Raw genomic sequence first — 27313 nt, 5'->3', positions numbered from 1 at the left:
TTTTCAGGAGAAAGCGGCCCTTTACCTGCTTCAAACTCCCTCGGGGCTTAGAAATAAAATAGCACTAAATGTTCTTGCAGCGGCTTCGCGCCCTGCCGTCGGTCACGGCCTTATAGGAAAATGTAAGGAGCTTTACCGAGCGCGTACGAGACAGTGCAATAACCGGAACGACCGAGCTCTGCCGTTGTATTTTATTGTTGTTGTTGTCGTCTGTATCGGCCCGCGCGGTACGAACCCCCCGCGCTCCGCGTGTTGTACAGCCGCGATCGTCAGCCGGGCGCCGCACAATAAAGCTGCTCTGAACGGAGCTCACGCCGCTCGCCCTGCTTCTTCCGCCGCCCCCGGAACGCCGGGCCCGCGGCCGCGGGGCCCGCCCGGATCCCTCCGTGCGCAGGCGCCGGGGCTGCCCGCCGCGCTGCCTGCGCCCCGCCGCCGCCCGGGGAGGGGAGGGGAGGGGGGGCAGCGCCGGGCGCGGCCGCCGCGGGTCGGGGCGAAGCGGGCCGTGAGGCGCCGGTGGGCGGCGGGGCCGGAGGAAGGAGCGGAGCGGGGCGGGGGGGAAGGGGCGACTCGTCAGGCGAACGGCGGGAGCGGCGCGGCGCAGGCCCCCGGCGGGGTCCTTCGGCGACGGGGACGGAGGGAGCGGGACGGCGGCCGCGATGAACCTGGAGCTGCTCGGTGGGTCCGGGGCGCGGCGGGGCGGGCCGGGGGCCGCGCGGGGGCGGGCATCCAGCCGCCGCCCCGCCGGCGGGGAGGGCGCCGGCCGCGCCCGGCTCAAGCGCTGTCTTTGCCTTTCGTTGCAGAGTCCTTCGGCCAGAACTACCCCGAGGTAAACGCCCTCCCCGCCCCGCGGGGCTGCCCCCGGCCCGCCGGCTGTGCCAGCGGCTCGGCGGCCGGGCGGGGCGGCGGCCGCCTGACCCCCCCCGCTCGGCTGCCCTCTCCCCGCAGGAGGCCGACGGGACGCTGGACTGCATCAGCATGGCCCTGACCTGCACCTTCAACCGCTGGGGCACGCTGCTCGCCGTGGGCTGCAACGACGGGCGCATCGTCATCTGGGACTTCCTCACCAGGGGCATCGCCAAAATCATCAGCGCTCACATCCACCCCGTCTGCTCCCTGTGGTGAGAAAAGCCTCGTGGTTTTTTTTTTCTCCTGACAGCTGAATTCGATGTTCAGTTGTGTTCAGTTCAGATGTATTCAGCTGAATTCAATGTTCACTTGTAATTGAGCTTGCAGCCTCCACGCTCGGTGCGAAAGGCTGTTCTCGTTTTTCTTAGAATTTATCCGTGCCTGTGTTGGCTGAGCATCAGGTGCTCCGATACCTTGGCAGCTCTCAACACCTGGGCGTGTTGGTGACTGAAATGCCAGCCCGTCGTGGGACACTCACTTATGTTCATAGAGTCCTAGAGTGTCCTGAGCTGGGAGGGACCCACAAGGATCATCGAGTCCAGCTCCTGTCCCTGCGTAGGACAACCCCAAAATTCCACCATGTGTCTGAGGGCATCGTCCAAACGCTTCTTAAATATTGGCAGGCTCTGCGCCGTGACTGCCTGCCGGGGGAGCCTGTTCCAGTGCTCCACCACCCTCTGGGTGAAGAACCTTTCCCTAACGGCCAGCCTAACCCTCCCCTGGCAGATCTTCCTGCCCTTCCCTCGGTCCTATCCTTGGTCGCCAGGGAGAAGAGATCAGCGCCTGCCCCTCCTCTTCCCTTGTGAGGAAGCTGTAGACCGCGATGAGGTCTCCCCTCAGCCTCCTCCTGTGTTTTAGGGTCGTTTCCTTTAAGAGAGTTTGGAAATGTGTTGTGCTGAGGTTAGGTTATTTTTCAGGCTAACAGGTTTATATCTGAGCCTGATAAGTTGGTCTGATAACTTTAAACTATGGGGGTGTGTTTTATACATTTAAGAGTAACTTTTACTTCAACTGCCTCTCGTTACTGTAGCTGGAGTCGAGACGGTCACAAACTGGTGAGTGCTTCGACCGATAACATTGTGTCGCAGTGGGATGTGCTCTCGGGAGACTGCGACCAGAGATTTCGATTTCCTTCGCCTATCTTGAAAGTTCAGTACCACCCTCGAGACCAGTAAGTCCTGTGAAAAAAGAGTCAAATGCTCTCATTTTGGTAGAACTGCTCTCACTTCGGTAGAACAAATGGTTATTAAAGTGTTTGTATTGCAGTTTGCAAAGCGATTTTTTCCAAACCTAGTAGATGCTGTCAGTGTATCTTCTTTTTGTGATTAGAACCCTAACTGGATTTGTTGTGGCTCTTTTTATTATGAAAATATCAGGAAGGGAGGAGAGTAAACAAGAGAATAATTCTTAGAAATGTCTTGTTGAGTTTACAAGATACCGCATAAACTTGTAGAAGCGTCCAGAAAAGGAAAGGAAATGGAAGTAGACACCAGCTGAATGTCCTGTTGTGATTGAAGTAACAAAGATGAAGTAAGATAATAAAAATACAGACGTATTCTGTATTTCTTGCTACAGGTTGAGACTTTTTTCTTACTTCTAAATGTGGAAGCTTCTTTTCCAGAGAAGAAACTATTAACTCTTCTTTTTCTGCTTTGCAGAAACAGAGTTTTGGTTTGTCCCATGAAGTCGGCGCCGGTGATGCTAACGCTGTCAGACTCCAAACACGTTGTCCTGCCCGTGGATGATGATTCTGATCTCAATGTTGTGGCCTCCTTTGACAGGCGAGGGGAATACATTTACACGGGCAACGCCAAGGGGAAGGTGAGACTTTAGCAGGCGGCACTGGATGCAATAGCTGAGATTCCTTCCTGTCTTTATCAAGATGCTTAACGTTTCTGGGTTGCGTTCTTTGTTTTAATACACCAGGAAGGCTTCCTGAATATCTCTTGAATAATTGATATTGCACTGATATGATTTTCTGAATGAAACATCACACTTTATCTTTGAAGGTCTCTAGACTATAAGACTTTGTCTGAGTCAGGTCTTTGTGTTGCTGTTGTCTTTGACCGTATTTGTTGGATCCTTTTCCAGTGTAAATAAACCAATGTTTATGTCACAGAAACTGTAGTAGAAACTACAGCTGGAGAATCCCAGCTCTTCCTGTGTACATTGCTGAGGCTTCTTGTCAGGGTTAGTAGCTGATGTGAAAGGTACCTGTCCTGGTTTTGGCTGGGATAGAGTTAATTTTCTTCCTAGTGGCTGGTGTAGTGCTGTGTTTTGGATTTACTATGAGAGTAATGTTGATAACAGGCTGATGTTTTGGTTGTCGCTAAGTAGTGTTTACACTGGTCAAGGACTTCCCAGCTTCCCCTGCTCTGCCAGGTGCACAAGGAGCTGGGAGGGGGCACAGCCGGGACAGCTGGCCCAGACTGGCCCAAGGGCTATTCCATACCATATGATGTCATGCCCAGTATAGAAACTGGGGGAGTTGGCTGGGGGGCAGCGGTTGCTCTCAGGGATGGGCTGGGCATCGGTCAGTGTGTGGTGAGCAGTTGTATCACTTGTTTTTCCAGGGTTTTGTTCCTCTCTTTTTTTTTTTTTTTTGTTGTTGTTGTTTTCCTTTTCAGTACGTTTTTGTTGTTGTTGTTATCATCATCATCATCATTATTATTTTTCAATTACGAAGCTGTTCTTATCTCAACCCACAAATTTTCTTACTTTTGCCCTTCCGGTTCTGTCCCCCATCCCACTGCGGGGGGAGTGAGCGAGTGGCTGGGTGGGGCTCAGCTGCTGGCTGGGGTTGAACCACGGCAGCACCGAAAGGGGAATGAGTTACCCTGAAGACACTGATTGCCTTCTGTCTCCTTAATCTTCAGATCCTGGTCTTAAAAACAGACACGCAGGATCTTGTTGCTTCCTTCAGAGTAACAACTGGAACCAGCAACACCACAGCTATTAAATCGATTGAATTTGCTCGGAAAGGAAGGTGAGTTACTTCCTCTATCGGGTGGCATCTTTAAAGATGAATTGAAAGCTATAGAGTAGATTGACAGAGCATACAAGGTCTTAAATCCCCCCACAGTTCTTTCATGGAACGTACTCTAATTCTTTTATTTTCTTAGTCTTCTAATGCAATGCATGTTCTGTGCCCTCCTTCCTACAGCTGTTTTTTAATAAACACAGCTGACCGGATAATCAGGGTGTACGATGGCCGTGAAATTCTAACTTGTGGACGAGATGGGGAGCCTGAACCGATGCAGAAGCTGCAGGATTTAGTGAACAGGTAGGAGGCAGCAGAATGGCTGGGCAGCCGGACTTGAAAAGGTGAGGTCTGTGTGCACTGCACTAATGGGAGTCTCGGGATGAAGGGTAGCTCGGTATCGTATTCAGTGTAATGGACAGATGCTTTCATACGAAACCCATCTGTCACGACTTGATTGGAAGTTTAAATATTATTTGTGGATTGGGAGTATGCGAGATCTCAGTCTGAAGAGCAAGCCCACTCCGCAGTCCTCCATCCTCCGTGTTGTGCTGTTGTTTAACTGTTAACTTGCGATGTTGTTTTTCCACACAGGACACCGTGGAAGAAGTGCTGTTTCTCTGGCGATGGTGAATATATAGTGGCAGGGTCAGCACGACAGCACGCCCTGTACATCTGGGAGAAGAGTATTGGAAACCTAGTGAAAATCCTCCATGGGACCAGAGGAGAGCTGCTCTTGGATGTAGCAGTAAGAAAACTGTCTGCTATTCCGATGTTTCTTGTTATTTTGAAAACTAAGCTTTCTTAATTCCATTTACCAATTAAGTTCCTTCTCTTTTCTCTTTCAAATAAATCTAGTGGCATCCTGTCCGACCGATCATAGCTTCTATTTCAAGCGGTGTTGTGTCAATATGGGCTCAGAATCAAGTGGTAAGCGTTTTTGATCATTTCCTTAAGAGGGTTCCCCCTGGTCTCCATACTAGTAGACTGAATTATTGCATGTAGAAACCCTTTATTAAATCCCAATTCCACAAGCTCGGTAGGTTCACCCGTCTAACTTGAAATACGTTTGCCATCTTGTTGAATGCGAGGAGGGTGCTCGCGCTTCAGTTGCTGAACTAGTCAAGCTTTGTGTTAGTGACTTAAACATCATCACAGGGACGCTTTATGTGGAAACGGTGTCCTGAATGTGTCGTGTAAGGGCAGGAAATCTGTGAGCGAGCCAAAACTTAAGTGGCTAAACGTGAACATACAGCTTTGGTTTTAGGGGTAATTATTACATACGTTGCAATATTTAAGGAATATTACAATGTCATATTTTCAGTAGGGGCTAACTTGCGCAGTTTCTAATTTGCCATGTGACTGTGAACCCGAATGAGGCTTGATTTTTGTGATCTTGCATGAGGGATTGTAATGCAGAATGAGATTGTAATTGCATGAGTCCTCACCTGCTGTTCCTTTGCATAAGGTAAAAATTGTTTTGAATTTGTGGTTTAGGAAAACTGGAGTGCCTTTGCGCCTGACTTCAAAGAGCTGGATGAAAATGTAGAATATGAAGAGAGAGAGTCAGAGTTTGACATTGAAGATGAAGATAAGAGTGAACCAGAACAGACAGGTACTGTGTAAACTGTGTTTCTGGGTAGCAAATAGTTTGTAGTCTGAATACATGAGCGTGGTTAAAATTAAAGCTAGCGGTCACAGTAGTATACATGGGCGTTAAGGGGCAAAACAGGAGTGGAATAAATGAAGATGTATGAACTCGCACTGTCGATACGCTTCCTGCCAATTGACATGCAGCATTTTTTTTAGAAATGCCTCCCCTCTCCAATATACGTTTGAGCAAAAAGCAATAGCAAACAGACCTATATCATACGGGCTTGCTCTCGACAGAAGCAGTGCTGAATTGGAATCATGCGCAGCACTGCCTGGCCACTTGGTGGTGCCAAAAAATTGTGTACTGGGGAAGACTGTAGTTAAACTATGGAAAGAAAGAAGGATTATTCCCAGCACACCACAGAGCTCTCCTCATTACCAGGCTTTGCAGCACTCCTCATAGTTAGATTAATCGCTGTTTAGCAGTTTTTAATACTCAAGTGTAACATTGGCTTGTGCGAATTAAGCATTGAAACAAACTTTATCTGATTAAGAACTATTTTAGTGAAAACAATGAAACATTTAGAAGATTTAAAATCTTCTATCTGGCTTTACTACTAGTGTTTTATAACAATAGATCTGTATGAGAACATAGAAAAAAAAATAAAAACCTGACGGATTTAAGAGGGAATTCTTTAGGTTTGTTTTCTGCTTTAATTCTCATTTCTGCATGCTGAGACATTTAAGCACAGTCTCATTCTTTCGAAGTCATTTGGACTTTTCCTTACTGTCTTTAATTCTTCTTTTTTTCCCTGATGCTCAGGTGCTGATGCTGCAGAAGATGAAGAAGTGGATGTAACGAGTGTGGATCCCATTGCTGCCTTCTGTAGCAGGTGAACGAATAATTGTTTAGTTTAAAGTATGAATACAAAATGTATCACTAAGATTCTCTGTATAATATGTTATAATAACCGCTAATTTTAAATGAAAGCAATTTTTTTTTTTTTCCTTCACAGCGATGAAGAACTGGAGGACTCCAAGGCTCTGCTTTACTTACCCATTGCTCCTGAAGTCGAAGATCCAGAAGAAAACCCCTACGGACCTCCACCAGACGCGGTTCAGAGCTCTTTAACTGATGAGGGAATAGGTTCTGAGAAGAAGAGGCAGTCCTCCTCTGATGGACCTCAGGCACCAAAGAAGAAGCCCAAAACCACCAACATTGAACTACAAGGAGTACCTAATGATGGTGCGTAGAAGCTGCCATTGTTTTATTGCCTAGTCTGTATCTGAGCTGGTCTGAAGACCAGAAGTTCAGAAGATCACTCCTTAATTTTCTCCTTCCTGTGAAGTCACTTCTTAGAGCAGGTATGAGCGGTCACCAACTGCAAATTATGCTGGCATTTTGCAAACTGGGAATGAGTAAAGGCATGCTGAAACTGTAATTTTTAGTGATGTATGTGCTGATAGAAGCATCCCAAGAGACAACTCCCTTTGGTAACCCATTGCCTCTCCACAGAAGTCCATCCGCTGCTGGGTGTGAAGGGAGATGGTAAATCCAAGAAGAAGCAAGCAGGCAGGCCTAAAGGATCAAAAGGTAAAGACAAAGATTCTCCATTTAAACCGAAACTCTACAAAGGGGACAGAGGTGCTTTACCTCTGGAAGGAGCAGCGAAGGGTAAAGTGCAGGCGGAGCTGGGACAGCCTTTGACAGGTAAGGAGAACCCAGCGTGAGCGTCGTTGGCTTGCTTGGTGGCCTTGCTTTGTACAGACCCTGACTTAATATAGCCGTAGCATTTTGTCTTCCCAATGGCACTTGCTCACTAAACGTTTAGCTGCTGTCAAGGATAGGTAAAATTTTACATTTTTTTAAGTGGAAGTGCTTTCAGTATTTTTAATAAAACTGATATGCGTGCCTGTGTTGTTGCATGTAAAGAGCATGTAGGGTTTTTAATAGAGATTGAGCGCTATTTCAAAAGCAAAATTTCTTTCGATGACTTTAATCTTTTCAATAACTTCTATCAACTCTTACATAAACAGTAATAATGTTTGGTTTTGCTGGGTTGATTTTGAGGGGGGAAAAATGTAAATAGTGAAGGATTCTGAAGCTTAAGTTGGCATTTTATGCCGTCAATATGAGACAGAGTGATGAAGAAAAGTTCTGTAAGCAGAACTAGGAAATGGAGCCGTATGATAAACGAACCCTGAGATAAAATTCAGGAGCTGAATTTTCTATTCCGAGCTATACAGCAGCCTCAGTTAAATTCCAGAAAGTACCGTTGCTGTAAATGAGGATAGATTTTGGTGGACTGTTCTCTTTTTTTTTTTTTTTTTTTTCTTTTTGGTCATATTTTGTTGGTTGTGTCCTAAAACAGGACTGTGGCAGTCACTTTTGTTGGGACCCAGACTTAGTCTCAGAGAGACTAAGTGTTTCCCATCTGTCTCGTTCGCTACTTCAGCTTCTGATTTGGGAGAAGTTCATTCAAGTGTAGTAAAGAAAGCACACGTTTGGATGCAGCGATGTAGACTCCATTATTTTTATAGCTTGTAATGAAGGAACTCAGGGTTGATACATAAACAGTTCCAAAGACACAGTGTAATTGATGTATCAAATTTTGCATTTCCTTGAACTCAGCAGCTGCTGCTGTGGATTTTAGGCTGTACAGAAGTGATTTTATTTCCCCCCCCCCCGCTTCCTTCCCTCACTGCTGGTCCTGTGCTACCCACCTTGCTCCTTGTCCTTCCTGCTCAGCTCCTGGTACGTTGCTTGTACTCGTACTGATAATCGCTGTTTGCAGAAAAAGGGAATGTGATAAAAGAAACTTAGTCTATACACGGAAAAACGTGGTGGATGTTTTCTGGGCTTCCAGTTAATCCTTTCACACTGCACCTTGCAAAATCCAGAGATTAAACAGAGAGCCAAGAATGTCCTTAGCCCTTGTTTATACCCTGGGAGGTACTAAGTAGCTTCTAGTGTCAGATTTACTGGACAGGGTGATTCTCTTTTGACTTCTCAAGTCATTAGGGGGCATCCAGTATGTTTTAAAGTGTGATAGTAAGGAATTGTCTGGATTGTGTGGATCCTTGGATGTTTTTGCTGGCATCTGTTACACATCCTGATGGCTCTGTTGTGCCGTGCTGGATGGACAAGATTGGTTTGAAGACCAAATGAGTATAACCGTTCGTTTCATCAGCAGGCCTGTTGATTGCTTTCTTTTATCACGCTGCTAATTAACATGACCGTATGCAAAAGGATATAAATGAGAAAGAGTCGTGCACTGGAATGGTCTACATTTGTAGACAGACCTCAGTGTACTTTCTTCCTGCAGCTTGCGATCACCATTGCATCGGTCTGTTCTGAGAGCTGGAAAAAGAATACTCCCATTTCCTCTAACACGTTTCAAATGAAGCAACGTTCTAGGCAGGCTCCTTCCTTGATTTTTTTTTTTTTACACATCCTTGCAAAGCCGTATTTGGGAGGATTTTTGTGTGGTTTTGCTTGTCATGCTCCCGTGCAGTTGTTATAATCTGACTTGCTGTAAAAGACAACAGTGGAGTTTTACAGGCTACTGCTGCTGAGCTTGGGATGTGCATACCTGTGCCAGTACAGTTAGCTTTGGGCTTTGGACACTGTAAAATGGAAATTTTCTTTTCTTACGAACAAATGGGTTTAGACCCAAGTTCCCTACTTACTTGGCCATCTATCAGAGATGGTAGAGCTTTCTAAAGTTTACTTTTAGTCTTTGTTGCCTGTAAGCACTTTAAGGTATTTTTCCGTGGTGGTGTTCTTTAGCTTGATTGAGCTATAGGCAAATACATAATATTGCTATAATGGACTTCTGTCTCTCATTAGGACCTGTTATTATGCTCCCTTCTACGGTCCTGTTGACTTAAGAGGATCTAATAGATCCGTGCAGTAGATCTCAGGCCGCGGTGTTGGAAGTGTCTATATGAGTCATGTTAGGAGAAGAACAGATTGTCCACTGAAAGAAACTGTCACTTGGATCTTTCCAAACTCACAGTAGTCTTTTAGTCCGTGAAGTTCATGTCTGTCTTCCTTTGTCCTCTTCACGGCTTGCACTTACAATTCCTATTTTGGGCAGCCAGTTTTTTCTTGGGGTTGTCAGTGTTCCGCTATGTGCAAATAAACGCTTCCAAATTCAAATGGCCACCTGCTTGGGATCCTGACGCCAGGCTGCCTTTTCTGTCTCTCGTGCATGAAGCTGTTAATTCTGCTAGTTCCTTGTGCTGGTGCTTTCTGAAGTAACTAATCAGTGGCTAAAACAGTCACACAACAAGCCTTTCTCTGGAAACTGTTTGCTGATATGCCATAATACAGTGTCTTTCTGCAAGCTGCGTGGCCGGGACTCGGAGCTGCTGCAAGTGCGTCTGTGTCGCTGTGCTGCGCAGTCTGGCGCTAAATGTCTTATTCTTAAAGCTGCTATGTCAAAATCAGGTTGCAGTATAAACAAACTGAGAAGCTTGATCCATTTTATAGTTTTAGAATAAAATCTTACGGCAATCTGGTTTAACCCAAACTTAGGTGGAACTTGTTGTTTTCAATTGTGCTTTTGCCCTGAGATTTTGGGATTGATGAATCAAAAAAATTTTACACCAGGTAAGTTTGCTCGCAACTTTGTGGAGTTAAAAGCTCAGAGTTCCTTAGCCACCTTGCCCACGCCTGTGCACGTGATCTCAAATACAAATGCAGAAAAATACTCGCGATCTTAATTTGTCATAGGCAGTGTCTTGTTGATTATATTTCATTCTGAAAAGAATGGCTTTATCTAGAAAAATCTTGTTCTCTCTTTTTTTTTTTTTCTGGAAATGCTACCATGTTTGGTGGTCTCTGGTTTCTGGTAACATCTGTTTGAGTCTGATTACTTATTTTTCACCTGTCTTTGATCTCTTTAGCAGGTGGTGCAATCTCAGAATTGTTATGAAGACACTCTTCTTTATCTTCCTGTATTCTTTCCTCTATTGGCACCATAATGTGGAAAATAAATTAAATGCTCGGTCAGAGTGGACTGACTAATACAGCAGACTGATTGATCATGGATTCAGGGAGTGACTTTTGTAAGAAGTGAATATGGAAGAGGAAACGGCCTTCATTCCTCCTTAACTGCCTCTTCATCGAACAGTGTAAGATGCTGACTCTCAGGTCATGCGATTTGCAAAGAGACTAACTGGACTGCCTTTGTGGTGACATCTATCGCTATTTCTAACGTGAGCTGGTACCCAACACTCTGCCACTCCACAGCTTATCAGCCATTGTCTTTTAAATATTTTTTTTTTTTTTGTTCCTGGATTGAAGAACACCCAAAGTGTGTATTTTTATTCCCGATGCCATATGACTGTGTATCCTGGAAACTTCCCTTTCTTTGCTGTTAATTTTCATTTCAGTGAGTTGTAAGTCCTTCTATGCCAGCTGCATTACCTTGCCAGCTTTTCTGTTAGCTCAGTGCGATGTCTTCTGTGCTGACATGCTTAGCGAAACACTATTGCTGATGATGTGCCAGGTTTGATTTCATCTCAAGTGGATAGCGATCTAATGTGAAGAATCAAGACGCCCTCTGAAGTCTGCAAAGAATGAATCTTCATATTGTGAAGTTTTTAGACATGAAGGATGACTCTGCTTGTGGGAAAAGGAACAAGTGAAAGTAGCTCTAGATAAAATACTCGGTTTATATGCTTTCTTCTAGCCTGTGATATGAAAAGCTGTGTTGGCAGTTTCTTTCTGTCCGTGCAAGTATTTTCATTCGGTCTCCCTCCTGTGAGGTGCCCTACCAGGGACAATTGGTTTCCTTCTTTGCTGGTAGGTACTGGCAGTTAGAGAAAAAACAGAACCAGTATTTCTCCGAACTGTAACGGTAGTTTTTCAGTTTGTTTTTTTTTCCCCCACTTCTGGATCGAGAATGGAAGAAAGATGAATGCTAACAGCTCAGTCCCAGCCATGCTTTAACTTTTTATTTCTTAGAGACGGTTGTAATGTTTTCCTTGTGGGAATGGGAAGAGGCACTTTCTCTATCCAATGCCTACAGCCTGACACCGCTCTGTACTAGACCAACCACCTGTTAAAAGAAAGTTTTCATTCCTAATACCCCTTGTTTTATAGACTTTTATAGTTCCTATGCAATTACTTTCAGTTTTTCCCCAGATGTAGTAATTGAGATTATCACTACGTATTTAAATTTTCAAAGTATCCTGCAGACATTAAAAACCAAGAAGAGGAGTCATAAAGAGATTTATTAATTTGCAGTCGGAAGTGTGCAGTAGTTGCATGAGATACAAGCATGGGAAGAGAGGAAACATTTTAAATCAGAAGGTTTTTTAAAACTGGTATTTTCATTTCCGGCTTTGGTACAGTGGCCTGCTTCATTTAATGAAATTCATTCCCATGCGTACAGTATTAGTTTTCTTTGTTCTTTTTGCTCGTAGGATGACTCGCATCTTTCCTGGAACACTGTTACGTCAAATCCACCCGTGTGTGGTGTCGCTGACCCCCCAAGCTTTAAAGGATGCAGAGGCAATGGTTCTCTAGATTGTTTTAAAGCATATAATTTGCCACAGACTCCAGCCTTCGTTTCTGTTAAAACTTCTCTGTACAGTGTATATGTCCTCGGTTTATTTTCTTCCATCTTTTATTTTATTTTTTGGTATCTGTAGTTTTGTACAATATTTGTCAGATACTGGCTTGATGGTAGCATACAGCAGTGATGTTAGTTTTTGTGTTTGTAAATAAAAGGTATGTTTTATTTCCTAAAGTCAATGGGTAAGTTTTGGCTTTTCCATATTTCCGTGATTGTTTATACTGTGACAGTGTTTAGGAATCCTACAATACAGCTCCCCTGCAAACACAAACATATTGTGCCTTCACCACAGCTGGTGTGGTGTTGGTTGGTTGGTTGTTTTTTTAGCGTGGCATTTAGTTGCTGGTCTCTTTTCAAGAGGCAGGAGTAAATCTGTGGTCTATTAAAGCCCTGTATAGCTGAGCGCAGCCTAGGCGCTCCGAGACAGACGTGCGAGAGGGGAGCTGAACGCAGCGTGCTGGGTGTGGAGTGCACCTCTGGGGAAACCGAATGTGGAAAATATCTATACTAGATCTTCAGAAGTCTTCATTTTAATAAATTAAGGATTGTTAGGGAGAGAAATACGGATATTCATATAGCAGAAGACCTGTTGAAGAACATAGCAATCCAAATGCTTTCTGCAATCCATAATTCAGTTGCTGGTAAGGAGACACTGATTATTGAACTGGCTTGACCGCAGTTCCATTACACCATCAAAAATAAGTAACTTTGATTTTTTTTTCCATGAAGAAGTTTTTCAGTAGTGCGTTATTCTTTTGGGACACTCGAGCACTAAATGAATTATTCTGGGTGTACGAGTGGCTTCTGTTTTACAGACGCATCAGTTGAATGTGGAGATTTTGGCTCAGATTGCTCTTCGGAGTCGGCGGCTCTATGTGACGCAGAGCGCGGAGCTCGGACTCGTAGCTCCTCTGAGTGATGCCGTGAGGCCAGGGCTGTTGAATCCCTTCTGATAGTGGATGTCAGGAGCCTAATACGGTGCTTTTATACTGAGTACTCGGAGGACTCGCTTTGGCTTCAGACTTAGGGGAGTTCTGTGCTCTCCCTCGGGAGGTTTGGGGCCGTGTTCTGACCCGGGCGGCCGGACTGTGACATCGGCACCGCTGCCCCGGGAACGCGGGCTGACGGAGATGTGAGTGACTGTGCTGAGCCCCGAGTAGAGATGGATATCACCAGTGATAAAATACTGTTCAGCCTCCCTTCGATGTCAGTGCCAGCAGACTTATCTAGAGGTTGAAATCGTGTTTTTGTGATCTTGGTAGCTTGCAGAGTACTTTAGATTTTGGGATACGCATACGTAAGACAGAACTGTACAGGCGCTGCGTAAGGAATTAGGATTTCCTTATGCTCAACAGCATTATTTTAAGGGTTCCAGTAATGATTACTTATATTGCTTTGTAGTTTGGTGGGAAAATTCAACCGGAACAGTACTTCTTTACAGTGGAAATTCATCTAAAATAGTATGTAAAATCTTACAGAGAAGGGAGGACTTCATCTTTTTTTAAATTGTCGAATATATCCCAATCGCTGGAATATAGTGGATTAAAACATTCTGCTGCCATGTTACAAGAACTGGAATTCACGATTCACACTCTGACCGACGTAGTAACGTGTTTCATCTTCTTTAGCAGTGTTGTACAAGCTTGTTTGTTGGAGGATTTTTCCTAACAGAACGATTGTGTCTTGAAGATGATGCTGGTGGGATTTCAGAAATGCTTAGTTTGAAGGCTTACAAAGAACGATTTGTGGGTTTGGGTTTTTTTGACTACTGAATTTGCACAGCTTTAGAGAGCAGTATGTCTGATGGATAACCCCGATAAGAAGACCTTGGGGAACAGCCACGTCCTTGGGATATTACTTTGTGCTTTCTATCTACCCTTGGTAGTTGCCTTTGAAAAAGTCACCATCCCAGCAGAGCTGAAGTCAGCTGTAGCGAGAGTCGCAGTCAACGCCACATCCTGCAGCGTCACCTGTGGGCCGGGCTTCAAAGTGGAGGAGATGTGTGAGATCACGCCCGCCGGAGAGAGGAGGAACTGTACCGTGCGCCGGTCCGACTGCCTGACCAGCTGGGCTTGTGGCTTAATCCACTTCACCGTCCCTGTGGGCAAGCCCTTCCAGTTCAGCTGCCTGAACTCGGACGCAGTTGGCTTTGCTAACCGAACCTATAGCTATACGTGGAGGCTTGCCGAAGGCCTTATCACCATAAACGATGCACTGTTCAAACCTTTCCAAAACCCCGATTCTGTCATCAGATTTTCCCCTACCAGGGAGTCTGATGCAGGGACTTACCGATGTGACGTGCAGATGTTGAAGACATTCAGAGTCATCAAGAGGGCCTACTTTGGGGTCAGAGTGATCCAAAATGACTTGGTGGATCTGGACTTCCAAAAATCCTTGACGTGGGAACAGAAGTTAGCAGCAAACGAGGAGGAAGAAAACACAGAAGACAGCACCCATGAAGAAGTGCAAGAGCAGCAGCACTTTTGGCAAGGAGAATTGTTTTATGAATGCTTGATAGGAGTTGGAAGTGGAGTGGTAGGGGGTGTCTTGGTGAGCATGGCTCTCTACTTCTTGCAGAAGATTTTGGGAAGGAGAGCTGCAGAGAAACGAACGGAGATTTAATGCAATTGCTCGTCTCTGTCTCTTTATTAGTATTGATGCAGTATTTCATGGCGATGTTTGTCATTTTTTTTCTGGCTGACATTTTATTACCAAATATTTTCTTAAGCTTCAGAGTCCAGAAAGTTAGTACAGGACTGTAGCACCAGGGCGTGAGTCTTAATGGAGTAGCACAGACAGCAGCTCCAGATGGGGCACGGCAGTTTGCCTCCACTTTGTGTGAAAGGATGGGCTGGAACGGCCCAGGCAGGACTTAGAGGACACTGAGCCACGGAAACTGCCCACTGCTAACTACCTGGCCATGCTCCTCTAGCTGGCCTTTATTTTACCTCTAGGTGTTTGGGGTTTTTTTTTATTTAGCTAATAACTTGCAATCCTGATTCCTGTCTTATTTCCTCGGATTTCTTCTGCTTTGCATGGAACTCTGTGGTGATGTGAGCTGACAGATCACTGTTTGGTAGATGGTGCTTCTCCAGCAAGAGGGGCAAAGAAGTAAGGACACTTTTGAGGTGGGCATACAAACGAGGTTTCCTGGCTGTCTGGTGTCCTCTCCATCAGATCCAGGTGGGCCAGCCTCAGCAGCTGTGGGGCAATGTGGGCAGGAGGGGTGGACCACCACTGCCTGCTTCTTCCAGGGAGATTTATCTCCCTCTGCTAGAGCCCAGAAAACCATAAAATGTCTTCAAGCGGTAGCTTGGAGCTCGCACCGTTTCCTTTGTAGTGTAGAATAGCGAAGCAGGGAGCATTGGGTAGCACAAGCAAATCTTCAGTTTGAGCACTGCTGCTTAGGAGCATAACTGGGTGTTTTTAATCATGAGTCAGAGCTGAGCTCATTCCTAAAATCTTTAAAGGGGGGGAAGGGAAGAGTTCAGTGGGCTTGTGGATCTTTCATTTTTCTTGGCGATTAATAAGTATAAAACATGCAGCAACTCAGTAGGGAGTATTGTTTCCCCCTTGGTAGCAGAATCCACAGAGGGACCTATTAAGTGCCTTCTCTTTCTACTTTGTCTCCTATTTTACAGTAAACAACTATATTTCCTAAGTCTGGTTCCTTTTTTTTTTCCCATCTGTGAACTAAAGTACAGGAATGCATAGCACACCCAATTCTGGGGAAAAGAATGATACGACTCTAGATTGAAGCATACTATTATTTTTTTCTTTTCACCAGAACAACAACAAAAAAGCTTTAATATAGAAAGAGATGGATCTAGAAGTAAATACCTTATTTGCAGAGTATCCTATATAAAAAAATGGGGCTGATCCGTAGCGAGCCAAACCTTTGTGTACAGTGAAGCGGGTAATCGGTATACCAGGGCAGTGATCTGTGGGCCCTGGGGCTGCCTAGCTGGATTTGAGTGGAGAAGCAAGCTTGTCGTCAGGCTTGAATTCTCAGTTTGTAGTTCTACCGAGTTCCCTGTTTCTGCGGGGAGACTTTAATGGGCACAATAACCAGCAAAAGTTTGGAAACGTTGGGGGAAACCATTCTGCAGTGAGAGAAGATGCCTTCGGGAACATGCACGGTTCCTTCCTGGTGCCTGGGGTGACCATGCCCCTCTGGGAAGGGACAGGAGGGTTGCTGCACAGTTGTGACAGCAAGGGACTCTATGTCCTCCTTCCGTCTGGCGACCCGGTCCCGTGGGTCAGCAGCTCCTGGATGGTGATCCAGTTGTCCAAGATTTTCTTGCTTCTGTTCTTCATCGGTTTCCTCTGACTCAGCTCCACAATACCGAAGTTTCCGCTGTGCTCAGTGCTGGCCTTGTCTTCGCTCGGCTGTTCCCTCTGGCTCTGCAATGCTTTTCTCTGTTTCTGTTCCTTGGCTAGGAGCATGTGCTGCTTTCTCTGAGCCTGATTCCAGTATTTCCCAGTCTTTAGCTCGCTGAGGGCATCCTCGTCGGTGGTCAGTCTGCTTCGTTCTGTGATTCTCAAGGCCCTGTCCTTTAGCAGCCAGTTCTTATGTTGCTTCTTCAAGGACCGCTTGCTCCTTTCGCATGCCAGCCTCCATCTGTTCCCGTTCTCCCCTGCTCTGCCCTCTGGGCTTTCATTGCATCGCCTGGGTTTTGCTGACACTCTAGCCGGGTCGCTTAGACACCCTGCAGCAGCCTTTTCCTGCAGCGAGCTCACGTAGCTCCTGGAATGACCTGCGTGGTCAGGAATCGTACGCTCTTCTGAGCCGGCAGCGATGTGTGGTGGTGGGCACGCGCCTATGGCCTGCGCTGATGGTTTGTCCTCGCTGACTTTATTTCTGTCCCAGCTCACAGCACTCTGCAAGCAGAGTTCACCCCAGTGCTGCAGCCCTTTCTCTCTCGGGGTGCGGTTTGCATGGCTCGGAAGGCACTTAGGGAGCCACAGGTCCTGTTCGCATTGCTTGCAGCCCCCCTCCTGACCCGCGAGGTGTTTCTTGTTCCCTGGAAATGGGGCTGTACTGGCTGCATCTGCTTTCCAGGAGTTCTTGAAATCTTCTGCGCTCCTCTGTGCTTACACCACAGAAACTGGAATTGCTTAACCCATCATAGGTGGGGAAGTCGTCCCTAAGTAGTCTTCTCTGTGCAGGTGTGCTGGTAGAGAGATCTGCGCTGGGACCCTCCTGGCCATGGGCTGGTTCTGCTCCTGCATCAGGCCCTGAATTCTCACCTGGCTGAGTGCTGGTGTCGGTAAAGCCCAGGCCGCTGTCCCACTCGGGATGGAGAAACGCCTGCTTTTCGTCTTTGCCTGTACAGAAAGCTTTTGCTTTCTGCCTAAAACCAACCACCCACAAGCTGTTAGATATCTTTGGGGCTATTCTCCCTGGCTGAGTGTGAGTCATCTCTCTAAGCATCCTCCAGCCATATGCAACGGCAGGATTTCTCTCTTGCCTTAAGCTCTCCCTGCTACTGCTGTAAACAACCGGAGACGTGGCCTTACCAAGCTCCCAGAGACACGGGGGAGAGCCACAGGGATGGAGTGACAGCTGCTGAAACTCAACTTGTCTTGATGAACAAGGGCTAATGCCTGAAAGAGCAGTATAATGAGAGCAGGGAACGTTAAATCTGGTTTAGCAAACCTGATGATGTAAGGCTGAGGTGACCGCAACAGATTTTCAGAAGGTATGGAGGCAAAATGGGATAGGAGACCTTACAGTTCAACTCTCCTTCTGTGGCACAGGGTGCAAGAAGTGGGTAATTAGATTTGTTATCACTGTTGCAATCCTGTGGCAGCAAGTAATCAAAGAAAGCCCCATGGAGAAACCAAACAGAAACACAGGTCCCTCCCCGGCCCCGCGAGAGGGGCTGGCTCTGTGCTTTGGCATGCTGAGGGCCGTATTTTTGTTACTGTCTGAATGGCCAAACCAAAGAACCAGGGCTGGGCAGGAGCTCGATCAGCCTGTTTTAAGGTGAGTGGATGCAGCTGATTAGAAATCCAGCTTCGAGACATGTTGGCTGACCTTGTGCTTCGTGTGCTATGCTGTTACTGCTTTCTAGGAGACATTTCTTTACCTTGAGCAACGCGTTGTACATACCCATCTAGGCAGGGACTTAAACCCTGTTTACTGCAGGGCTCTTCCTTGTGGCATTGCTCGTTCCCTGCTCCGAAGTCCGTCTGGGTTGCAGCATCAGATGTTTGGGGAGGCTCGTGGGCGGACTTCTGTCTGTGCAGTTCCAGTGTGATCTGTTCCCCTGTGCTCTGGAGTATTTCTAGGACCTCCTGTAAGCTGGCTCTGGGGATCTCTTTTCCATTGACCTGGTTAGAAGGGGAGTGGATTGCAAAATAGTCCATTCATACTAATCTTACATTTTCGTAATGCAGAATTCCTTCGCCTTCCAAAGAGCTCCCCTGTCCCTGAAGCCAGTAGCGCTACTACAGAATTAACTGCTCAGAGGCTCAGCAGTATCTCTCCAAGTTGGGGAGAGATCCATGTAGGTAGGGCTCTTAACCGCGTCCTCATTCTGCTGCAGAGATGGGAGCTTAAATCCTATTTTTGTATCTCAAGTGTGCTTATAAGATTAGTATGAAAAAAAGTTACAGTAAACTCCATGTTTTGCATTGGTTTACTCTTAATCTGCCCTGTTGATACCTGCATTAGGTTATCTGGCTTCTTTTATCTTAAAACTTATTTCTAATCAACTTGACTAAACCCACAGTGAGCCTCTTCTAAGCCGGGTGAAGCACTTGGACTCAGCCTTTTGCCCAGATTTAAGACCACAGTGAGCGAATTCTGCATACAACGAGCCCTAGATTTCTGTCCTGCTCTTCTCACCCGGAGGAATTTCGCCTCTTTCCACAGCCTGTAAAAAGCAGCAGCAGCAGCACCGTGCACCCGTGGTTCAGCCTGCTCGGGAGCCTGCTGCCTGCCTGCACTCAGCCGGGCCAGGTCTCTCCTCTCCACGGGTGTCTTTGTGGCAGGTGCCTGTAGCGTACATTCCAGCGTGTGCAAAGAGCAGCCACCCTTTTTAATACATACAAACAAAAATACAAATAGCTAATGAAAACTGAAGTAGGCACTTTCCACACTCCTGATTTAAAGATTTTGCCTACTGAACATGTAGAAACGGGCAATTGAACTTTGTAAATGGGAGATACAGAGGAGAGAGGAGGCTGCGTGCTGCTGCGCGCTCTCCTGTGCGTTTTGCTGCGTGGGACGAGGCTCCGGTCGCCGCTGGGGCAGGCTGTGGGATCCCCTCTGTGCTGAAGGACTCTGAATAGCGGGAGCAGACCTACGCTGGGTTTGGGAGCTAATGGTTAAAATCAACAAAGAGAAGCTGTCCCATCTGGAAGAGCCTCTCTGCACTTTGTAATGTAAATGCAGGGGCTTGCATCCTGTGGGCAGCTGTGTTTTAGAAATGCAGAAAGATTACATGAAAGGTCCGGGACAATCCATTTTCTCACCGCTTAGCTGAGGAGGTCAGAGTGGGAGCCAAAAGGGTCCTTCATCTTTTTATTGTGTCCTCCCTTTTTTTTTTCCCCAAGGGGAGCCAGATGCCTGGAGCAGGAAAGATTAATACTTTTTTTTTTTTAAATTCTTAATTTAAGATGGAGGGCTGTGATGGACAGTGCGGCTCCAGCTCTCAGAAAGGATGGGACTGGGGCTCTCATCGGCATAGTTGCTGTTTGAAATGGCACTTTCCTTGTATGCTTTTTGAGTTTTGCAGCAACCTAAAGTATGTTGGCTGGTGTTTGCAGGAGCAGGTCTGCTGGGGGACGGAGGAGAAGGAAGGGAGAGCAGTCTGAGCTGAGGGACCAAAAGGGAATAGGGGAGGCCAGGGGAAGCAGCTGAAGCAAGGACCCTTCGAAACAGCATACTCTCCGCATCCCTGCATTTCTTTCTTTCTCCTCCTGTAATATGCGTGCTTTCTTAGTCACTGTCCCTGTTCTTCCCAACATAACAGGCTAAACTGCAGGAAAAAAGTGTCTTTCTGCTCTGAATTGGTAATATGGTGCCTAAACTTCTTTTTCCTGCACTTGGCCAGTTTGTCTGCCTCACCTGGAGGAGAGGATGGCAGGGACTGCATGCAAACCCTGCCTGCTACCTGTTCCCAGCTGGAGGGGAGTTTTGTGGTACAAACTTCTGCCTGCTGATGGTCCTAAGTATTAGGAAGCAATTAGTGTTGTACTTACTAAAGCCAGACAGATTGTGTGAGGGAGGAAGTCAATTTGCTAATGGCATTAGCACTTGGAAAGAAGGAGGTAATAACAGAATGGTGAGGCATAGGCAGCTGTTTAAATTGCTGTTAGCTACTGAAGCTTATCTAAATTGAATAACTAGATTGCCTGAACTGCTGGAACTTGAATGGCAGCAAAGAGGAAAACAAACCCCATCTGCTGTTTTTGCACCGAGATGGGGCTGACTCTTCCATCCTCTGCACCTTGGTCTGTGTTAATTCTTTTACTTGTTCCTGCAGGTGCTTGCAGCAGTTCAGGGATCTGCAGGGATATGCTGAGCAGCACAGCTCTCAGGCTGTTGGGTTCTTGTTCCCCCCTTTCCCACTCACTGCTGCTTTTCCTCTCCCTTTGGCTCATTTATTTAGTATCTCGTTCACTGCAGGCACTCCCTAAGCCTCACACAGGATAAAGGAATTAACTGGAAATGTGGTTATTTTCTTTAATGACAGCTGGTTTTGTAAAACATCTTTCCTAGGCAGCTATTTCAGAGCATTTTGCAGAATAGCGGCTCTGGTGCTGTGGAAGCAGCAGCTGGCGAACGCAGCAGCAATGCAGTGCCCGCGGGCAGCGCTCGGGCTGCTTCGGGGGCTGATTGCAGCACAGGCATTTGCATTCCTCCCACAGAGGTGTTTAGGAGGTAAAGAGTAAAATACTTTGATTATGGCTAAGCAGCGCATGTGAGTGCGTAACTACTGGCTGCGTAATGCACCTCCCTTCCCCAGGCCAGGGCCGGATCCCTTCTGCGCTGTGCTGGGAACCACTTTGCCGATGAACATTTTCCAAGTCCCCGGAATGATCCTTTTGAAAACCAGGGAAATTCAGAGCTCGCTCTCCCCTTTCCTTCTGCTGCCTTTCTCCCAGCACAGACACATTGCGTAGCTATCGATGTTTTGCCTATGTTCTTCCCTGCATTTTTTCTAGGAAACTGCAGCTTTTTGGCAGTCATTTCTGCCACAGAATGCTGCATAAATACCTTCATTTATTGCCTACCTCTAGCGATGCTGGGTTAGGCCTGTGGAACTCAGGTACAAAGCAGGGTGTTTAGCTAAAGCGTGCTGAGTCCTGTGGGCTTAATTCATGCGTCCTCTTAGGCTGAGTATAGAAAAGCAAATTCACTGTTGCAGCACTAATCCTAAGCAGGAGTGTTTTAGCTAACTCTAAATTAGTGTATGCTGAGTCAGATGTAGACCATAATGAGGTTTTTTTTGTGCTCAGTTCTGATGATTGTTAGTTTGATGCCATGATTTCATTTAATCAGAACCTTTAGATCAGAATTATTTAGCAGCATATGAAATAACTCTTCCCTTTGCTTTGACTGTTTTGAATTTTTTTCTTCTTTAGCAAAACTTTTGTCTTTGGCTTTGGTGGGGGTCAATAAATCAATATTATTGAAGAGCAACTGAGTGTCAGTAAAGGACAAATTCTTTTTAGGCGGTAAAATACGGTTTTATGAGTTTTCAAATATTACATGCTGAGTTCTTTTGAAATTCTGGCTTTCGTGTTAGGTAGTAACTCCCCGAAATGATAAGACAGAAGCAAATAATAGCAGGATATGATTAAACAAAACCAACTGTAGCATAGATTTGCACAAAGCTTTTAAGGTTCTGTCCCTCTGTTGTCCCTGACAGTATAAGCATTGCTTTATTTTGCCCCCTGTTGTCCCCAGAAGTAAAAAGATCAACTGCTTGCTTTCTGAGTAGGAATTTTATGAAGGCGCTGGCTATGAAGCATCTTCAGAGTGGTAAGAACCTGTTGGCTTTAAAGATTACTCATAGAGGTAATTTACTTGTACCTTGATTTGGTCCCCAAAGGAGAGCAAAGATCATTTTCCAAGCAGTTCCTCTTTCCTGGAGCTTTCCTTAGCGGTTTCCCGGGAAGGACGCAGGCCGGGCTGATGTTACAAGCCTAGGCGGACTCCTCTCTGCCCGTCTGCCCCAGGCTTCCGAGTTCATTCCGTCCCCTGCTCTTCTCTGTCCCTTACATTTCAAAAAGCTGCTCCTGTTTCTCTTTCCGGGGCAGAGGGGTCTTCCCTTAACCCGTCACCGGTCCCGGGCTGGTTTGCCTTAACTTGGGTGCTCTTTGTGGAAACTGCCTGTTTCTTCCTGAAGCTTTTTCATTTCCAAGGAAGGTCTACTTTTATTCTGTCTCTACATCTGTTTTGTGAGAGGAGGGCTGGACGGGTGTAAAGCCTTTGCTTGCCCATTCGGTATTTCAAGTGAAGCGACAGTTGTTTGGAAAGCGATGAAGGAAACCTCCCGGGAGTGTCCGGGCTGGGGACTCGGCGAGCGGCGCTGTACCAGCAGCGAACGTGAGCCCAGCAATGTAAGACCTAGAAACAAGAAATCCTTTAAAATGCCCGCGGGGAGGTCATGAGGAGGATGTTTTCTCAGGTGGGATGCAAACCATTAGCTCTGGGGTAGATTCCTTTTAATTCTTGAAGTGTTTTGATACCAATTTTAAGGGATTTGCTTGAACTGTCTTTTTCTGTGACTTTAAACAAAGGAGCAGTAAACCAATTCAGCCACCCTCCCCCTCCAGGAAAAACCCCAAACAACTCATACGAATTTGAACCTCATGTGGAAATGCTTTAGGTTTCACAGAAAGTTATCTATTTCCCCTTGATATTTACGTGTAGAAAATTACCGCTCTTGGGACCAGGCCTGGCAAAATATCGCAGCAAGGGCTGTACTCGTAGTGGCTGCAGCCTTAACGCCTGAAACCTGTGTAGGAGCCTTTGCTGGGAACACAATGATGCTCCTGGATAAACCATTTTTTGTTCTTAAATGCAGCTGAGCTCTCGGGGGGTTAGCGTGATGAGCTGGTGCTGGCTGGCTGGGACTGACGGGCGGCAGCGATGCCTCACAGCATCCTTCCCCCGGTGTCCGAGCGGTGCGGCTGGCCGTGCTCTCTCCGCAGGGCCGTGCTCTCTCCGCAGGGCTGTGCTGGCGTTTCCAGTAGGACCCGCCTGTTTGCCAGCGACGATACATTTGTCTCCTTGATTTATATCATGTGCAGCGGCATTTAATGACGGCTCTTGAGAAAGCAGGAGTGCCCTTGTGGGGGATGAACTGGGGAGGGATTCACCTCAGTCTTGGCCGCTCCCTGCTGGTTTCTTTAATGATGCTGCCCTCAGCTTTACAAAGCCCCATTGGGGTGTAAATCCCTGAGCTAATTATGGCCTTGGTGATGAGCGGCCTTGCCTGCAGCTCTGCAGAGCATGGGGCAAAGGGGCAGGAGCCTGGCCGGGGTCTGAGCACAGCTCAGCCCGGCCTCCTGGGGCCCTTTGCCATCGGCACCCGGAGGCCAGGAGCTGGGCGGTGTTATATGGCAACCAAATACACTTGTCCCCTCAACCTGTGGGCGGCTGTAGCTCCTGGGGAGGGAAGGAGCCGCTGCTCTGCTGCTGCCAGGGCAGTGCTGCCCTCCATCCTTCCCTCTGTCCTTAGGGGCTCGGCGGCGGCCTTGGGAGCACATCGTGCTGCAGCCCGTGCCTGCGTCCCCCTGTGCACCCCATGTCAAGCGTGGTGTTTCTTTTAGGGGCTACGTAAAAGCAAATGCCTCCAGGATGGGCTGAGGGAAAGAGTTTGGGTGGCATTCCCCACAACCTGGTACTGCTGAGCCCAGTTTCTCGTCTGTCCGCTCTCCAGCCTGACTGCGTCTGGCTTCAGCTTAACTCCAGTGGGGACCCTCGGGCCTGTACCGCATGCAGTTGCTCTAGCTGATCGCTTGACACCCGTCCCAAAGGCAGAAGGAAGCCAGTAGATTTTTTTCTTTTTTTTTTTTTTGAGGCCAGAAGGAATGACTGTGATGAATTGATCTGACATAACATAGATGAGGTGATTTCATGCAGCGCTTCCTGCAATGAAGGAAATGATTTTCTATAATGTAAGCGAACCTTTGCAAGGCTGCTAGCTTGTGGCTGATCTAGTGGATATCTTTCCTGGAAGACTTCCAGTCTTGGCTTAAAGGCTGTGATTGATGAAGCAGCTTTTTGGCAAGCTATTCCATCAGTTACCCTTTCTGCTAATAAGGTGCATGAATTTTTTGACTTTGAGTTTTCTAGCGTTACTTCCTAACCATGGGAATACCAGCCAGAGGGAGCACATTAGGTGAACATCTCTAAGCAGACCCTCAACACCTGCAGCTCCTTGCTCCATGGACAGTTTCTCCTCTTTTGGTCCGTTATCACTGTCATGGGGTAGGATTTGAGTTTACTATATCTTAATTGACCTCACTTTTGCTGAGGGGTCCAGCTCCCCGCGGATGGGGTCTCACTGGGCTCCTTGGTTGTATTAGTACATGCAATTGGCGATCAGGAAAAATGCAGTCCTGGGCCTGGGGACCCCTGAGCAAGCGAGGTGCTAATTGCATTTAAAGCTGGACAGAAGCACTCCGGGCTCCGGTAGTTGTCTAAAGTCTCTGAAGATCTTTATTTATGAACTGCGTGCTACTGTAGCCAATAAATAACCATAATTACAATAAGTACAGTATCCTTACAATGTTTCCCATTTGGTTTTCTTAAAAAAATAGCGTACAACAAAGTTACCGAGAATAAAACTGCCCAGTTTGTGTGTAGTGAAGCTGGATTAAAATATTCACAGCGGAGGGTTTCTATGGATGGGGGATAGCTTTGTAGGTTTAGAGCAGGTGGGATTTAGACCCCCCAGGCATTAGCTGAACGCGATGCCTGCGTTATCCAGCTGATTCCTTGTGCAAAGATAGGAGCGTCTCCCATTCAGGGCACAACGCTTACTCTGTCCCGCTGCAAATACGAGCTGTTCCTGATTTAAACTCACATAGCCGAGTGCTGACAGGCAACCTAAAACCAGAAGCGCCATCTCCAGTTTGCAAGTTCAATAGTATCAGGTAGAAGATTATTTTATGTTAAATATGAATAAATCGGAACTGTAAAGCTCCTCTCATTTGGGAGTCTCAAAACATTTCACCCTTGTTGCATACTCCTTACAGCACCCTTGTCAGGTCGGTTTTTACTACTGACAAGTAAGATGGACCCTGTGAAATCAGATTACTTTCCTTAACGAGCCATTACAGTGCCGAGAACAAAACCCAGGGCACTTAACTCATTCCCTGTAAGTTAATCTCTAAAGCAAATGCTCAGAGCAATTAAATGTTGGGGATTCTTAAGGAGACAGGAAATTGATTTGCGACTTCACGCAACAGTGCAAAGCCAGTAAACTCTGCTACGGTGCCGAAATCGGAGTTTTCTCCCCGGGATCTGGACACCTTTCCTTTTAACCTCTCTGCTGTATTTTAGGAAGCTCTAACTGGCTTTACGGTAGGCTTCTTCCACATCTTTTTCTCCTGTTGGTGGCTCTGGCTAGGCTTTATATGTGATTTTTTTATAGCCTGGATAAAGTTTAACTAGGTACAAATGCTGCATTTGCACACACAAATCCTTTTCTGTGGGTCACCTAGCCCCCGATAAATAAAATGGCAGAACGGGCTGCCTAAGACAAGGCAGTCTGTCTTAACGTGGCTTGTGTCTGTGAACAAAAACTGAGCTGTCTTGCCTGGAGCAGGGTTTAGCCTGTAACCGCCTGGGCCTGACCTTGGCCTTTCTCACCTACCAGTCTTGCAAGTGGAAAATCTTTTCTGTCCCACTCCCTCCCCAACGTGCCCTGTCCTTCACCCGAGGGGTCTCCCTGTGCTTACCTTTGGGGTTTCCTAATGTGCCACTCTCTTCTGCTCTGCAGTTTTGCAGTATCAACAAATTCCCCCAAAATTAAAAAAAAAAAATCTGTGGGGGAGAGGCTGCCTGTTGACCATGTGCGTTTTTCAGAGTTTCTTTATGCTAATGCTCAGGAAACACCGATGTCGGCTGAGCTGGGGCTGGCCGAGCGAGGTAAGGACTAGTTGGCAGAGAGAGCACAGGGACAAGGACAGGTTTGCCACCAAGGACTCGGGCAGTGACGGATCAGCCCGGCTGGAGCCCGTGCTGCCGCGGGTACGCCGCTCTCGACGCCCGAGCTGGGCAGGTTGAGTCAGCTCCGATACCCTACGGGAGCTGCCGCCACGCCTTTGACAGCAGTGCCGGTGCACGGATACTTTCAAGCTGCAAATAACTTGCAAATACACAATGACCTGCTTGTGCCTCGCTTTTCGGGAAGGGAAACTGAGGCAGCGAGTGGTGAAATAATTGCTTGGAGCCGTAGATGGAGTCAGTGTCAGAACTGGGATTAGAGCAAGTGCTCGTAAGGCCGTTGTGGTTATCACTAGCTCATACCTCTTTGCTTCTGTGTTTAATCCTTAAAACGCTGCAAAAGCTCAGCAGTGTTTTGATTTAAGATGCATACTGGTGAAACTGTATGTAGTGATGATTTACCTTTTCAAAAAAAGAGGCGTAGCTTGAATGCAAATTGAAGACATTTAACTTTCAAGGGGATCTACTTGTCACTCGAAGGCTTTAGAAAATACCGTCCCATCAGTTTTAAAAATTAGAATATATTCAGCCCATTTGCAATGCAGAGCAGTGCTAACTGGAGCATTTGAAATCCAACTCACGTAGTTTTTTACTTCTTATATAAAATGTGCCTGTGATCTAGTTTAACAAAGTAATGTACGGAAAATGTATTAACCTTCCAGGGAAATGTTGCAGGTGGCTGCTATTTAAAACCCAGTGTCATTGCAGCCTCTAGATACTGTTTTAACCATGCAATAAAGCATCTCGCTTTCCAACACTGTAAAGTTCAATAAAACAGAGAGAGCCCCTAGTGTTGCCAGACACATTTGGAAGCATCTGTTGAGACCAAGTTTCTGCAAGAGACGTTGCATGGCCTGCGTGGTCACACCTAGACTGATGCTGAGCCCCAGCCCTTGAATTCCGCCGGAGTACCTTGCTTTGCTTTGCTCGCTTTGTGAGAGCTCATCCAACACGTGGTCCATCAAAGCACATTCTTCTGCCCTGGAGGTGTCTAGCGTGCACCTCGTGAAGGGAATTAGCTGCGTCCATGGGTGTGCAGGCGGAGCGGCC

The 27313-nt window shown here is 46.7% G+C and overlaps 2 protein-coding genes across 4 annotated transcripts; both read left to right on the top strand.

The window, feature by feature from the left end:
• The first annotated feature begins 611 nt into the window (after positions 1-611).
• On the top strand, positions 612-12240 carry RBBP5 (RB binding protein 5, histone lysine methyltransferase complex subunit). Of its 3 annotated transcripts, XM_082330472.1 has the most exons (15): positions 612-675; positions 801-826; positions 946-1118; positions 1937-2077; positions 2565-2727; positions 3783-3892; positions 4070-4189; positions 4481-4634; positions 4745-4816; positions 5384-5501; positions 6303-6372; positions 6496-6725; positions 6996-7190; positions 10020-10094; positions 10391-12240. In XM_082330472.1, the coding sequence occupies exons 1-15, from the start codon at positions 657-659 to the stop codon at positions 10417-10419; spliced, it is 1695 nt and encodes a 564-aa protein (XP_082186598.1). In that variant the 5' UTR covers positions 612-656; the 3' UTR covers positions 10420-12240. The 3 variants fall into 3 exon arrangements, with proteins under 3 accessions (XP_082186598.1, XP_082186600.1, XP_082186599.1); XM_082330474.1 differs by lacking the exon at positions 10020-10094 and having other exon boundaries at positions 10394-12240; XM_082330473.1 differs by lacking the exon at positions 10020-10094.
• A 1519-nt stretch (positions 12241-13759) lies between these two features.
• On the top strand, positions 13760-14730 carry TMEM81 (transmembrane protein 81). The gene has a single exon (XM_082330435.1). The coding sequence runs from the start codon at positions 13870-13872 to the stop codon at positions 14686-14688; it is 819 nt and encodes a 272-aa protein (XP_082186561.1). The 5' UTR covers positions 13760-13869; the 3' UTR covers positions 14689-14730.
• The last annotated feature ends 12583 nt before the right edge of the window (positions 14731-27313 follow it).

This window comes from Platalea leucorodia (genome assembly GCF_965183815.1).
Source record: "Platalea leucorodia genome assembly, chromosome: 19".
In the NCBI taxonomy this organism is placed as follows: Eukaryota; Metazoa; Chordata; class Aves; order Pelecaniformes; family Threskiornithidae; genus Platalea; species Platalea leucorodia.
Note: the sequence above shows the minus strand (reverse complement) of the source record. Positions and strands in the feature narration are given on the sequence as shown.

Coding starts and splice junctions, on each gene's coding strand:
- RBBP5 (XM_082330472.1), top strand. Junction 1,119..1,936: donor CACCCCGTCTGCTCCCTGTG/GTGAGAAAAGCC, acceptor TCGTTACTGTAG/CTGGAGTCGAGACGGTCACA. Junction 7,191..10,019: donor GCTGGGACAGCCTTTGACAG/GTAAGGAGAACC, acceptor ACCCAAACTTAG/GTGGAACTTGTTGTTTTCAA.
- TMEM81 (XM_082330435.1), top strand. CDS start 13,870: ATGGATAACCCCGATAAGAAGACCTTGGGGAACAGCCACGTCCTTGGG.